Here is a 16,856-nt window from a genome sequence, read left to right as displayed (position 1 = left end):
ACAGAGCTTTCTCATACCCAAATATTCGTGAATTATATGATGTACACGTTCAGTTGATATCTTTAGAGTGTCTGTTATTTCATTCAATTTCAATGTACGGTCATTCAAAATCATTTTGTGGATTTTTTAATGTTTTCATCGGTAACAACCTTTTTGGGCGTCCACTGCGTTCTCTGTCTTTGGTGCTCATTTCACTACGTCTAAACTTAGCATACCAATCCTTGATGGTTGATTTTCATGGGGCAGTGTCCGGAATCTCGGCATCAAGCCAAGTTTTTGTTTCAACTGTATTATTTCCTTTTAAAAAGCAATATTTTATCAACACGCGAATTTTTTTTATCCATTTTTTTCACAATAACAAAAACTAACTAAAAAATATGGATTTAATTCTTGTAGCGCCATCTACGTGTCAGGCCGGGGACTTCAATTGACCTGACATATAATTATCATATTGGTTTAAAATGAGAATATTAGATGTCGTCGATGTAGATGCCTGATGTTTTTTAACTTTTAAAAACATCAGACATCTAATATTCACATTTCAAACCAATATGATAATTATATGTTTGTCCCTATGGTATTTACGAAACAACTGCAACAAATCCCTTTCGAAAAGAACGATATAAATCAATATTTAATAATTATTATCCTCTCCTTTCCATTAGACAAGCGCCAAACGACCGGTCCGATTGTGCGTTACATAAAATGACAATAATCACGCTCAAATGAGATTGCCCGTTGCCGGACCGATAATTGAGCAATACTGATGCTTTCACGCTTCGCTCTGCCATCAGCATCTTCGAGAGGCGCGATTCGTGCCGGCCGCAAGGTCGCCCTTCACCCGGGGCTGACCACCTGCAGCAGCAGCGGCGGTATCAACAGCACCGGGAGTGAGGTCGTCGAAAATACAACCGAGAATTCAATTAGTCACTGTCAACCGGATTTTAAAGACAAAATGAGCCGAATCAGCGTGATTTGTGTACCGCAATGACCTTTTTTTCCGGAGATAATCGTGGTTTTGTAACATTCGTTTAAGTCGTCAAACGGATATTTCATTAATAATTAGACTACTGGGATAATTGAGTAATGTCCTAGTATTGCAGTTATCTTACAACTTATTTAATTCTGAGTCATGAGACTAGTTTAATAAAAAGAGTGTGTATATCTGTTTTGATATGTACTAGGTTGTTCAGTAAATTCGATTTTCGACGAGACAGAAGAGAACTAAATTGGAAAAATAAGATGGATATTGAAACAATTCGTATTTTAATGGTTTTAACAGGCACTAGACTATGCAGTTATATTACACGCACGAAATACTGTTGTAGCGACCTTGAGCATGTCGAATTTTACATCGTGGAATAACGGTCTACAAAATACCCAGAAATATAATCCCAGATGTTGAACACGGGCGGGGTGCCAACTGGAACCCGACACCGAATAGCTGGCGGCAACCCCGAGACGTTTATCTGGGATATTATTGAAGGGTATTTCGGTCATTCAGTGCTCAACCCTCGTTTGGTTTTCACGTGCCACCATCGACTGCCCAAGCCTCGTCAACAGGTAACTCCACTGCCATCCGTTTTATTTATTTGTATTTTTCCCATTTTTTTTATATTGTCAATAAATAACGGTCACATTATGTAAACACCACTGTTTGATTTCGTTTTACCTCCATTCACCGAGCCACATCATTTTACCCTAAAGTGGTGACCCCGACGTGATCTTTCGCAATATTGGGTTTGGACTCGTGAATGGAGGGTACGTGGAACATGCTGTATTTTACGTGGCCGTTATATTTTTTTTGTTTCAAAATTTTAAATATTTTTAATTCGATCCGTTTTCAATTTTACCTTCAAGATTCATTTTCATTTTATTCCGATTAATTTCATTATTTCCAATTCATTTTTTTAAATTTTTTTTGTCAAAATTTTTATTTCACAATCTTTTGAATATTTTTACATCACTGCTTAATCATCAGCGTCTCGGCTAAACATTTCTTTCGGCGCTATGTTTAAATCATAATGTCTTCCTTCGCTCGCCGTCTCCGTCATAATGGCAGATATTTTGATTTAAAAGGCTTTGGGCAGCTTCGGTCGGATACCGTCGTTATTTGTTTTTTTCTGAATTAACCTAACGTATGTGACTACGGATTAGTCACAGAGCAGCTCCAGAAGCTAGGTACCGATTGCAGTCACCGTAGACTCGTTATGTCTTCGCCGAAGTACCAGAATTGCTAACGTCTCGTCGTCGAAGAAAATAAGCTACCACGTCGTCGAACAGTCGATCCTCCCACAGCGTCGATTACGGGAGCCCTGTCTGAAAAATAGCTTGTTTTCAACGTCGTCGATGGACCACATTCAAGTGCCAAAGCGACGATGATGCAACGGTATCTGTAGGACCGGAAGATATCAACAGCCGTACCAGATCGCAACCGTACCAACCACAACCGTTTCGAACTATCATATTTTTCAAAGCCCATTTTACACAGCACATTTTGTTTGGTATATATATTTTTTTGTATTTAATATTTTTTCATACATTTTTGTATTTTTGTTGCTTGAAATAATTTTATGTAAAATTCTGGCAGGGGAGTATTGTAGCGACCTTGAGCATGTCGAATTTTACATCGTGGAATAACGGTCTACAAAATACCCAGAAATATAATCTCAGATGTTGAACACGGGCGGGGTGCCAACTGGAACCCGACAACGAATAGCTGGCGGCAACCCCGAGACGTTTATCTGGGATATTATTGAAGGGTATTTCGGTCATTCAGTGCTCAACCATCGTTTGGTCTAGACGTGCCACCATCGACTGCCCAAGCCTCGTCAACAGGTAACTCCGCTGCCATCCGTTTTATTTATTTGTATTTTTCCCATTTTTTTTATATTGTCAATAAATAACGGTCACATTATGTAAACACCACTGTTTCATTTCGTTTTACCTCCATTCACCGAGCCACATCATTTACCCTAAACTGTCAATTTTGACCAATATACACAACTGTTAAACAACCTAACCTTATTTAACTTACAATTTATATAATTCTAATTCATGGGACTAGTTTAACGGAAGAAATTGGTATATCAGTTTTGATATGTACTAGGTTGTTCAGTAAATTCGATTTTCCACGAGAGGGAAGAGGGCTAAATCCGGAAAATAAGATGAATGTTGAGTCAATTCGTACTTTAATTCAATGGTTTTAACAGGCACTTGTTCAGGTGTAGGCATTTAGGGTTGATCTACAAGATGAGCAAATTGTTGGAAATATTATTAATATATGTGACATCTGTTCGAAAGAAAATTTAGTGTCTTACAGAATAAATATAAACAACTGTTAAAAAAATCCTAGCTTTACCGAAAGGTTTTTCTCAACACTAAAGTGTACAAAAATGGTATCGAATAGTTGGAGGGTCGCTATAATCAGTGTATCACCCTTGACGGGAATTATGTTGAATAAAAATAACTTTGCAAACTATAAAGTAATTTTGCCAAAAAATGTGTTTTACTATGGTAGGCCGGGGACTTTTCAATTGACCTGTTATAATATTGACAACTATACTAACATAACACATTTTATGTTTAATTTGGACCACGGACCGTCTTATTACTACAAAGCTAGTCCTTGAACCGTGTTGCTTCATTAAAAAAACTAGACAAACTTTTTCACTTAATGTCATCATAAGATCAGCCACAAAAAAACTTTTAAACGTAAACATATGATTCCTTTATTTGTTCATCATTTTTTTGATAAATAGAAACGTTTATTTGGTTTTATACAATGAATTATGTGTTGTTATGTTTTTACTAGCCTTTTTTTCTTTTTGCGCGTATTATTACTTTTTTAGTGTCGCTAGCTTCACAATAGCTCCTTCTCTTCTCACATAGTTCAATATTTTCTTTGGGCTCATCAATTATTTAAGTGACTTCGAATAGAAGGTGATACAGTAACAAATATACCAATCAGAAGTTCTTAAAAATCAAATAAATCTTAAAATCAGTGCTAATAAGATTGAATGTAGTATATGTGTTTCAACAGTCTATACGAATCCAAATACAGATAAAATTTGTATAAACCATGTAAACCAATTTATTCAGTTTGCATTCTTGGTACCAATATCATATCTTATGAAACACGTGATTATTATCTTATTAATTACTTAATTACTAGCCGCGCTCTGAACAGCTTCAAGAGATTTAAGATGATGTATCATATCATATAAATTCGATTTTCCACGAGACAGAAGAGAACTAAATTGGGAAAATAAGATGGATATTGAAACAATTCGTATTTTAATGATTTTAACAGGCACTAGACTATGCAGTTATATTACACGCACGAAATACTGTCAATTTTGGGAATGATATATTTTCGAAAAAAAAATTAGTAGCCCATAGGACCAATATACACAACTGTTAAACAACCTAACCTTATTTAACTTACAATTTATTTAATTCTAGTTCATGGGACTAGTTTAACGGAAGAAATTGGTATATCAGTTTTGATATGTATTTGGTTATTCAATAAATTCAATTTTCCGCGAGAGGGAAGGGGGCTAAATCCGGAAAATAAGATGAATGTTGAGTCAATTCGTTCAATGGTTTTAACAGGCACTTGTTCAGGTATGGGCATTTAGGGTTGATCTACAAGATGAGCAAATTGTTGGAAATATTGTTAATATATGTGACATCTGTTCGAAAGAAAATTTAGTGTCTCACAGAATAAATATAAACAACTGTTAAAAAATCCTAACTTTACAGTTAAATTTGATGGTTCGATAGTTTGGACGAACTGAGCTGTCACTTATTTGTTCAAGAAATTATTGCAGAAGATTAAATAGTGCACTACCTCTTCTAAAATTTTTAATAGCAGACAATCTAAAAGACATATTGAAAGAAACTATATAATTATAAGAAATCGTGGTAACAACACCAAATAAAATATCAGAATCCGAAAGGTGTTTCTCAACACTAAAGTGCGTCAAAACGTTTCTCAGAAGTTCAATGGCCGAAGATCGTTTAACAGCCTAATCGTAGGCAATTTTAATGTCAAAGTTATTATCAAATTTTGAACAGAAAAGGACGTAGGATGGACTTAATTAAAAAATAGGTAAGTTTTTTTGCAAAAATTGCAGAATACCTTAAAATTTGTATCAGTAGCCCCCACTGCAAGTACCAGAAATGAAATACTTCAGAAGGGTATCAAAGGTAGACGGAATGAGAATGAAAGAAATAATAAAAATCCCCAATAATTGAAGTGGAAGAATACATAGAAAGACAGGTAAAGAAAATATGGGAAGCAGATATGGAGGGGAGAAAAATCAGAGGACCACCTAAGCGAATCTGAAATGAATGTCTCAGATAAATACATCAGAAGAGAGGAAAAATCTCAGCCCAACAGGAAGACTGAACAGTGACAGACAAAAAAGGAAGGCATTTATACATGGAGCAAGAGAAGTTAGACACTAAACATAAAACACTTACACCAGAATGTTGTACACAAGATGTTTCATATAAGTATTAGTATAGTTAGTAAACAAGGTTATACATTTATTTATTATTATACATAAAACACTTGCTGTGTTGAATAACTTGTTTAATTCAATAAATAATTTTTGGAATGCTGGTTCAAGTCAATAAATAAGTCGTTCTTGAAGATGTCAGTGATTCACGAAACTGACATAAATTAGTCCCTGGGTATTCTGTTTCTTAATTACTTCACTACATAGTATAAAACAAAGTCGCCTTTTCTGTCCCTATATCCCTATGTGCGCTTAAATCTTTAAAACTACGCAACGGATTTTGATGCGGTTTTTTTCAATAGATAGAGTGATTCAAGAGGAAGGTTTGTATGTATAATACATGCATAATATACTAAGGCAACATTGCTAATTTTAGAGGTTTCTAACGTGATGTCGTAAATTAACCTATTTTTTTAGGCTTATTTAGCAATTAGCAAAAACGCTGCCTAACCCTACGAGTTAGATCAAATTAATGTACTACAGTATTGTACACCATAAAAAGGTCTACAAAAAAGTCCGCGATGGTATATGTTTATCTTTTAGGGATAACCCACATTAACCATTTTTATTGTTTACTTTTTACGTGAGAAAATGGCTTATTTACGAAGCTATTTTAAGCAATACGGCATTAATCCTTATCGAATTAAGTACCTTAAATACAGTGTGCAATTAATATAGATCAATATGGTTCCTTACAGCATGTAAATTAAACAAATATTTTCGGAGATATTACAAATTTAAAATTTGCGTTTAAAAATGTGTAATGTAATAAAAATTGTATGAATTTAGATATTCCAAAGATAGCAGGAAATCTTCATAGTAAGTATAGGGGAAGAGGAATTGTTTTACTCCAAATTTAATGCGTGCAGGCCAAGGGCAGTAATGAATGAACCAAAAATACTGGATCGATTTTAATCATGTTTTCATTGAGTGACATAGGCATATATATTTTATGCCCGTGCAAAGTCGGAGCGGGCCGCTATGTTTTTATATACAACGTTCATATTTTTTCTGCAGTGTATTTAATTTAGTATCAGCATTGCACCCGTGCGAAGCCGGGGCGGGTCGCTAGTATGTTATACTATGTTTACAGTTACAATATAATGAAACACTATAAAATACCCGAGCTATCTTCAATCATACGGATCGACTTTATCTTACAAACTTGACTAATAACTAGTCGTTAGTATAAACTTATCGTGAATGCTTGCGAACTTTTTTTTGGTCTGATTTACCAAAGTTCGTGAAGGCGCTTTATTTGGGGTATAAGAACCTTAGGCGGCTTAAATGGCCGGTTCTGGGGTAGATAGTATTCGAGGTTACCGAATTGGGAACGCCTCCGATAGGGATCTGATGTGAGAATTTTGGAGAGGGCTGAGGTTGCAGGGAATTTTCTGTATAAGGGAAAACGAACCGTCTTATTTATGGTGTGTCAGTTTCCTGGTGAATTTGGCTAGTTCTAACAAACCATGGCGCGAGTTTGCCTGAGAAGCTTATTTTGAATTAACCGAAGTATTCCCACTACTTCCTGACAAACCGATACCAAGTGTTAAATCCATATAACATGACGGACCTGATAAGCGATGTGTAAAGCGAAATTTTAATCATCGGGGACAATTTACTTTTTCTGCAGATGAGAGAGTTCTGCACTCTGGCGACACCGTACTCTTTGGAGATTGCTTTATTTATCTTTGTTGACCATAGATACGACCTACGATCAAAGTACTACGAGTTGACCTACGGTCAAAGACGAGACCGAGATATGTGGCTTTTCATCGCCATGGTAATGAGACTTTTTCCACTCTCACATGGTAGGCTCTCTGATTGTGAAAGATTATGGGCTGGGTTTTTTGGGGGTTGATTGCAATTGCACTCTGAAACCATACAGTATCTGACAATTACGTTTGCTTGGAAGCAATAGTGCACTTGTAAGGGTATATCGTTTCCCCAGTAAGCTAAGAGGCCAGACAGTGGCTATAAAATATCCTGCTAGACAAAGATAAAGCTATAAAAGGACAGATGTTAAAGAAACGAAATTTTGGGAAATAAATATAAGAAATTGATAAACATATTTAACTATGTTTGTAATTTATCACTCTGATATACTGAACACCCTGTATAACTCGATCAACAACAATACGAAATAAACACATTATATAAATACAGAGACGATAAAAAACACCTTTCCTATCTTGATCAATGCGATTGTCTAGAGGCGTGGTAATTCAACCGTATCCATCTCATATTTTTCTCAACCCTTGCGATTTGTATATCACTTTCTCTCCTGTAATACATTCAGTTCCAAACAAATGCGGCTAAGTAAATTAGTAACGACAATTTTCGCTGCAGAAAAAAATAAAATTAATTTAACAAATAACGTCATCGCTGTATGCTGCAAAATCAATTAAGTCAACAAATACATTGCGATAAAGAGAATTCTTTCATGGCAGATGGTAAAGTGAGAGTGAACCGATTTACTATAAAAGAACTTAAAATCAGCCATTCAAACTGTAATATCTTTCCTGATACACTTTTATCGCCGGAGGCGACGCTTATGCAACACGTAAAACACACGATTTTTTGCAGATGTTAAACAATACCAGGGTTGAGGAAACGTGCTGCAGCGGCTACGAGGAACAGGACGGGTACTGCGTCAGTTCTTGTGGGCACTGCGTGAACGGATTGTGCGTCCGTGGCATCTGCTCCTGTCAGCAGGGGTGGCAAGGACCTCATTGTGATTCTCGTAGGTATAAAACCATCTGATACCCGTAAAAAGATACTAAGTTGACAAGAAAGTAAACTTGATCATTTTTGACATTTGATATATGTCGCACTAAACGTCAAATAATGCAATGAAAAGCAAAGAATAAAATCCATAGAATAATATAATCATTATAATAAATAGAATATAAAAAATATGTATTATTAATGCTTTAAAAATTCAATAATTTATTGCGAAAAAATGTGGGCAAGTGACGGATATTTGACATGATATTAACGAAGTATTCGATACTATATAGCATAAGTTACGCCATCTATTGTAAATTTCTCAAATGTTTAAAAATTAATTGTTTCAAAATTAAACCGAATATATATTAATTAGTAATTAATGGAAATAGGAAAAGGTAATTGTTGAAGTTGAAGCGTATTTTTAAAGCAAAGACATTTCTTTCTGAGAAATAGGTATTACAGTAACGCTGAACTAATTGTTTCTTACAAGTTGTTTTACTATCAAGACCTAGGACTTATTGACTGATCCATTATATTAATTGAATGTTTATATATTAAACAAATATTTAGGCAAATTATGAATTGACGAAATGTCACCTGTCATGTGTATATTGCCTTCTATTATAAACAAACATGATTGGCTAAGATAACAAATAACAAAGATAAGAAAAATCGTATTTTTAAAGTGCTAGAAAATTATGTCCTTAGAAATTTAGAAACATTAATTTTTCAAGAGTTGGTCAAATTTCCTTAGATTGTAGATTTTTTTTAATACGACAGTTCTGTACTTGTAATTATAAGGTGTATAGTATAGTCCTTTTGAATAACCTAGAGAGAGGCCCTAAAGGACGAAGGATCCACCAACATATACATTTTTTCAAACAGGATTATGATGATAATAATTTATTCCACAACCTATTACGTTATACTTTTCTTTAAAATTTAATACTAAATACCATATGTAACAAAAATTGGTATTTAACATAATCGAATAAATTCATTACTTTGTGGTATAAATGGTTGCATAACAACTTTTAAACTAAATAATGTATACTACTGAATCATTTGACGTATGACAGAATCAATCTTGTTTTGACACTTTTATTCAGACATTTGACAAATCATCTAAAATTTGACGCTATAACAATATTTACAAATACGCAGTTTATCTAATAAAACAGCCAATGCATGTCATCAAAATTTGTGACGTCAGCATATCGCAATGTTGCCGCATTAACTTAGAATTTTGTAATTGTAATAATTTGTTTGTAATCTCTAATTATTATCACTAAAGTTTTGAAGAGTTTTGTAGACATTTGACAATAGAGTCGACCAATACCAACAGAAATCGAAAATCGTATTTTTAAACTGCTAGAAAATTATGTCCTTAGAAATTTAGAGACATTAATTTTTCAAGAGTTGATCAAATTTCCTTAGATTGTAGATTTTTTTAATATGACAGTTCTATACTTGTTATTATAAGGTATATAGTATAATCCTTTTGAATAACCTAGAGAGAGGCCCTAAAGGACGAAGAATCCATCAACATATACATTTTTTCAAGCAGGATTATGATGATAATAATTTATTCCACAACCTAATACGTTATACTCTTCTTTAAAATTTAATACTAAATACCATATGTAACAAAAATTGGTATTTAACATAATGGAATAAATTCATTACTTTGTGGTATAAATGGTTGCATAACAACTTTTAAACTAAATAATGTATTCTACTGAATAATTTGACGTATGACAGAATCAATCTTGTTTTGACACTTTTGTTCAGACATTTGGCAAATCATCTAAAATTTGACGCAGTTTATCTAATAAAACAGCCAATGCATGTCATCAAAATTTGTGACATCAGCATATCGCAATGTTGCCGCATTAACTTAGAATTTTGTAATTGCAATAATTTGTTTGTAATCTCTAATTATTATCACTAAAGTTTTGAAGAGTTTTGTAGACATTTGACAATAGAGTCGTATTTTTAAACTGCTAGAAAATTATGTCCTTAGAAATTTAGAGACATTAATTTTTCAAGAGTTGATCAAATTTCCTTAGATTGTAGATTTTTTTAATATGACAGTTCTATACTTATAATTATAAGGTGTATAGTATAATCCTTTTGAATAACCTAGAGAGAGGCCCTAAAGGACAAAGGATCCATTAACATATACATTTTTTCAAGCAGGATTTTGATGATAATAATTTATTCTACCAACCTAATACGTTATACTCTTCTTTAAAATTCAATACTAAATACCATGTAACAAAAAAAATCACTTTCTTGTCAATTTAATGGAACCCAGTCTAATTATACCTTTTTTAGGTCTTTCTGCTAATGACACAAGAAACATTGAAGATACATTTAATGAATCCAGTTACAATACCATAGACAGACCAGAGAAAAACGAGGAAACATCCACAGTACATTCATTTATTTCTTCGTCGATAACAACCCTCACTATTCCAACCCTGGTTACTGTATATACTCCTGTAACTACTACGTTACAGACACTGGAGACAACTACGAAAATTGATATACAAAACGGTACCCCAGAGCCGGACGAAACAAAAGAAGACAAGTATGTGGATTACCGCGAGCTTGGTGGAGAGAGCGTCGAGTTGTCATCCCCCTCAACTGTAAACCTCACGGAAGCTATTACAGACTCTAAAATTAAAGAAATAAACGTGGTTCATAATGAATCCGTGAAAACCACCATGGGATATCCACCAGACACTCTACCAAGACCTATTTTGAATCTCGATGGTAGGCCTAAAAAATATCAATCCGATTTGTCGTCAAATATCATCAGCGATGAGAAGCCACGGAAACACGCTTCAGTTAATCCGATGCCCCCTCATGACGATGATAATGATGATGATGGTGGCGATTCGAGTTCGATGGGTCGAAATCTGATCTACAGCATATGCGCTGCGTCTCTAACCACTGCATTAATCTTGATCGCGGTAATCGGAGTTCTGGCCCTGAGGAGGAACAAAAAACTGGAGGAGGACAAGAAAAAAAAGAATGTCGCGACGGTTGCCGTGTATACTACCAGCATTTTCCATACTCCATTACCTGGTACGTGTTTTTTAAATTATTTATTATAGCGATCTACAACGTGGGGCAAAAGTCCCGCTACCATTTTGATTGCCTATAACTTTGCTCATAGAAAAGATAAGTAAGTTTGGTTTTCACAAAAAGTTTATTTGGTCTTTACATTATTTTTTTTTTCGTTATGATTGAAAAATTATATCGGCTAAATGGTGACATCCTGTAACATCTGAGGCTAAATTTCGTCAATTTCGTGGCAAATATGGTCTTCAAGATATTCAATCGTTTGGGCCTTATTAAATTTTGATTTTAAAAAACACCATAAGAAAAAGTCTTGTGCTGTTAAGTCTGGAGATCTGGTTGGCAATGCTAAATTGCCACTTTGAGAAATTAGTTTTCGTGGAAAAACGTCATTCAATAATTAAATTGCTGAACGAGCTGTGTGTGCTGTGGCCCCATCTTGCTTAAACCACATGTTCTCTAGTCCTTGTTCTTCCATTTCAGGCACAAGAAAATTTCGAATCATGTCTTGGTACCGTTCAGTAGTAACAGTAAATACAATACCTTGGTCATTTTCAAAAAAATAGGGACCAGTGATGTTTCCGGCATGAATACCATACCATACAGTTGCTTTTAATAGATGCAATGTTGTTTCCTAAATTAATTGAGGATTCTGTGTTCCATAAAACCGACTGTTCTGTTTATCGACGTGGCCACTGAGAAGAAAATGGGCTTTATCGCTCATTATCAATTTAGACAAAAAATCTTCAATTTCACCAGACAGCCTTAGGATTGCATTACTGTACTCAAATCGTTGGTCAGGTTTTCAAAATTCACCTTAAACTGCGTGCAGAAAGGTGTAACTGGGAACCACGCCTTCGAATTGATTTTTCTGGAGAATCTGCAACACTATCGCGCACCAGAGCCACATTTTCAGCGTTACGAGACGTCCGTTGTCTTCCAGAACGACGTCTACCATCGTACCGTACTGTTGAAAATTTGCATGCGAACAATCAATTGTGGTTTTCTGAGACACTGGACGATTAAGATATTTTTAACGCAATTTCCGCTAAGTGGCAATAATGAAACGATTATTTTCAATAAATATTGTCCCTATTTCTGCTCGTTCTTGTGGCGTATATTTATCCATATTAAAATTTGAATGTCTACACAACACAATATGGTAGCGAGACTTTTGCCGCACCTTATAGTAAACTAACACTAATAAGCTATTTCTTTTTCTCCTTTTGCAACGGTTTTGAAATTTCGAAGCACTTATTCCACGATAGACCCTTAATATCTATGTCACTATTTTTAATATTCGTTGAGTTTTACCATTAACTTTACCGAACTAAATCAAACTTTACAGGCTTTACTCTGTTTAGTATTCTGACTAAGCCATCATTATCTAGAATCTGGAGAACCTCAACATTGTTTTGTTGATGGAGCCTCTGTTAACATCTTTGAGTATAGTTCTTTATATCGTTATCGACAGTTTCTACCTTCAGGTCCTTAGGCAGATTGTCGCTACGAATGTACCTTGTTTTGGTATCTTGATATGATATGGTATGTATCTTGATCTGTATGATATTACTATTGCTTTGGCTAGTAGAATCACAGAGACTAGTTGAACACCATAAATATACACTGGTTTCAAGACTTGTTGGTAAAGTAACAGGGCTGAATATCTACCGAATAACCAATACATTTGTTTGTACTTCAGCTTCACTTCTTCAAATGTTCTCTTAACATTTAGCTTCCACCTGAATTTAACATCAAGAGCCAAGATATTTGGCAGTATTTTTACTATCTCCATTGGCAAGGATATATAGGCAAGTCCCGAGTGTACAGTATAGTACACACAGTACAGTACACTTGTATTTTTACTAAGTCAGTATAGGCATCTTCTTGTTTGACTCGTAAGGTATCGGTCAGTTATATATGACTCATGACTTTCCAAGTATTGGTCGGGAGGAAGCATCATATTATGCTTTAAACCCTCATACCAAACTTTATCGAAAGCTTGAGCAACATCTAAAAATATTGCAGAACAAATTTTATTTTCTTGTAGTGATTTTTCTATGACATCGGTGAGTCTGTGAACCTGATCAATCGTGGAATGTCGTTTCCTGAAACCAAACTGATAATCCGGAATAAGATAGTTTTCCTCAATGATTGGTTTCATTCTTTTCGAAGAAATTCACCATGCCGTCATCCTTCAATTGCTTAATTTCATGTCTCAGCTAGGATGTAATCTTACATTCAGCCTGGTTTTATTTTTCTGAGCCCTGGAATAACGTCATTTCTTTTTTTTTTCTAGTATTAGTTCTCGGATATCTTTAGGATAGTTATTACAGTTTAGTTTCCGTCCGATTTCTGGGATATTTTGCCACCCTGAGTGCTGAATATAATTGATAAACTTGTCTACCTCAAAATCAAGTTCTTCCTCAGTTTGTATACAGTCTCCCAAGTGGATTTTTCTCTAATGTCACTCCAAAATCTATCCAATCGGCTCTTCTATTAACCAGACAGCAATTACTTGGCTTTAACTTAATGTCACTCAAAGACACCAAATCGGTGAATGATCTGAGTTGTGTTCTAGATATTCTTCAATTTCCATGTAATTGCTTGAAACGTCTCTAATGATGTAGAGATCCACATTTAGCATATTAATATGTATATGATATGAAATCTCAATCTGGGATTACCTTTGGATCATCATGAAACTGGCCAGCCAAATCGGGTACTATTAATGAAAGTGGGACGTTTAAAGAATACTGCTGGTGAATCCATCATCTTGCTAAAAGCATACCGCAAATCACTACATAGTATAAAACAAAGTCGCCTTTTCTGTCCCTATATCCCTATGTGCGCTTAAATCTTTAAAACTAAGCAACGGATTTTGTTGCGGTTTTTTTCAATAGATAGAGTGATTCAAGAGGAAGGTTTATATGTATAATACATGCATAATATACTAAGGCAACATTGCTAATTTTAGAGGTTTCTAACGTGATGTCGTAAATTAACCTATTTTTTTAGGCTTATTTAGCAATTAGCAAAAACGCTGTCCAACCCTACGAGTTAGATCAAATTAATGTACTACAGTATTGTACACCATAAAAAGGTCTACAAAAAAGTCCGCGATGGTATATGTTTATCTTTTAGGGATAACCCACATTAACCATTTTTATTGTTTACTTTTTACGTGAGAAAATAGCTTATTTACGAAGCTATTTTAAGCAATACGGCATTAATCCTTATCGAATTAAGTACCTTAAATACAGTGTGCAATTAATATAGATCAATATGGTTCCTTACAGCATGTAAAGTAAACAAATATTTTCGGAGATATTACAAATTTAAAATTTGCGTTTAAAAATGTGTAATGTAATAAAAATTGTATGAATTTAGATATTCCAAAGATAGCAGGAAATCTTCATGGTAAGTATAGGGGAAGAGGAATTGTTTTACTCCAAATTTAATGCGTGCAGGCCAAGGGCAGTAATGAATGAACCAAAAATACTGGATCGATTTTAATCATGTTTTCATTGAGTGACATAGGCATATATATTTTATGCCCGTGCAAAGTCGGAGCGGGCCGCTATGTTTTTATATACAACGTTCATATTTTTTCTGTAGTGTATTTAATTTAGTATCAGCATTACACCCGTGCGAAGCCGGGGCGGGTCGCTAGTTGGTAAATAAAACAATAAATATTTATTATTTTTCCAAATCTAAGCAGGCCCCTTCCGAAATAATGTCATGTAATGTAAATATAATGTAATGTAAACATATGAGTGAAAACAGAAGGAAAAATTTTAAATACTCAATTAAAAAAGTGAGCATCGAAATTCCAAGATTATAATGTAATCGTAATTATATTTTCTTCCATAACAACGGTTGACACGATAACTGTTACCGTGGTAACGTAAATATGACGATTTTAAATCTACTTAAAAGGTTTATAATTGTCCTTTTGCATTCGAACTTTTTATTTACAACAAAATAAAAAATATGAAATATAATTTTTGTTTGAATGTGTAGACTACGTAAACATTTCAAATTAATCAATCAAGTTTCTTAGTTTTGTGGACACACATACAGAACCTGAATTATATATAGATATAAAAATTATTCTTTAAACAAAAAATTGCTTTAATAACTTGCTATTTTACGTACATAATAATTTTTATTTAAAAAAAAGTGTTTTTGACCCCGACGTGATTTGAACACGCAACCTTCTGATCTGGAGTCAGACGCGCTACCGTTGCGCCACGGAGTCTACGTCTATTAGTGCAATAACAATGGTACTCGAACTGAATAATATACTTTTTTAATATGTTGTAGAGCCTCCTAGTTTTGAGAATCCCACGTACACAAGCGCAACATCAAGAAAAACTTGGAATAATCACGATGAATCGATAGAATTTAATAATATACAGTTTTATCCCGCATCCACCATCGATAGGAAAACGGGTACGTACTGAATATTGTAATCATTAATCATATCTCATATAATTGTTTTAATTGGTCTTAGAATGCAGCTCACAACCGGGGACATGTTTTTACGATCATCCTCCATCGACAGGAAGTTACCGAGCCTCCTCCGAGGTTGACGCTTTGTCCATGTACAGTATTAGTCGCAAGCCGCCTTTGTCAACTGTTCTAGATCCGGTATATGATGAGATTCCATCGAGTGGAGAATACTCGATACCCAGAAAAAGTCCCCCGGTGCCCTTGGAGAAGAACGATAATTTTTGTCTCTATGTTAATACATGTGGTTCAACAAAATTTTAATATATACTGTTACGTATTTTGTTGTTTTGTATTTTCTTATACTAAATTATGAGGCAACCAGTAATCCAAAATATTGATTTATGAAAGTTAATCACGAGAAAATAACTCTTTTATAAATAACTCTACCTCATTGTTTGTTCAATAATAATTATAAAATTACAATAGAAAAAGAAGTGGATAAAAATCAGTGCTGTTTACCAAACTCCCAAAGTATTTAAATGATGCACGTTGCCGAATTTTAGGTTTCTTAACATTTTTGGTTTGGTGTATACACAACTCCGGTTTCTGTTTCATACAAGAGATCAGAGTTTTTCGTTAAGATAATGTAAGTGTTCTTAGCAAAAAAAGCAGCTTCAAGTGGTTGGATCTTTAAATAATCAATGGCTTTTAGTTCTTCTATCGTAAGCGACCTCTAGAGAATAATTATGTTTTAACCAGCAATTTGCAGCGGCACATATCTCCGTTCCATCACAGAAACATCTTGGTGTAATCTTTGTCCATGCTCGTCACCAACTAATTTATTTTTAGAGACATGTTGCCATATTTTTTAGTTAAGTATAGTGATAATCTATCTTGTTCCCTAAAAATCCATGCATCCACCAAAATCCGAAGGTTTTCAAAAATATTTGGGTTTTTTATTTCATTAGTAATATGAGTATAATAAACATGTTTATTATCTCCATTTGTACATTTTCGAAGAGTATAAGTTCAGATAATAGATCAACAATTCCAAAAAAG

General features: G+C 34.3%; 1 protein-coding gene and 1 non-coding gene across 2 annotated transcripts in view; one reads left to right on the top strand and one right to left on the bottom strand.

Annotated features, from left to right (window-relative positions):
* The window catches only part of NimA (Nimrod A), a 46,004-nt gene extending 29,870 nt beyond the window's left edge, over positions 1-16,134 (top strand). The window contains exons 4-7 of the mRNA XM_076397974.1: positions 8,112-8,268; positions 10,593-11,348; positions 15,669-15,797; positions 15,859-16,134. Coding sequence (XP_076254089.1) covers positions 8,112-8,268; positions 10,593-11,348; positions 15,669-15,797; positions 15,859-16,118 — 1,302 coding nt within the window. The 3' untranslated portion in view covers positions 16,119-16,134. The remainder of the gene's footprint in view (positions 1-8,111; positions 8,269-10,592; positions 11,349-15,668; positions 15,798-15,858) is intronic.
* On the bottom strand, positions 15,532-15,603 carry TRNAW-CCA (transfer RNA tryptophan (anticodon CCA)). The gene has a single exon. It is a non-coding gene; the product is annotated as a tRNA-Trp (tRNA).
* Positions 16,135-16,856: the final 722 nt, after the last annotated feature.

This window comes from Rhynchophorus ferrugineus, unplaced genomic scaffold (assembly GCF_030347505.1).
Source record: "Rhynchophorus ferrugineus isolate W39M unplaced genomic scaffold, kcgeb_rfMv2 rfM1, whole genome shotgun sequence".
Taxonomy (NCBI): Eukaryota; Metazoa; Arthropoda; class Insecta; order Coleoptera; family Curculionidae; genus Rhynchophorus; species Rhynchophorus ferrugineus.
The sequence above is the reverse complement of the archived record's forward strand: the minus strand, read 5'-3'. Positions and strand labels throughout refer to the sequence as shown.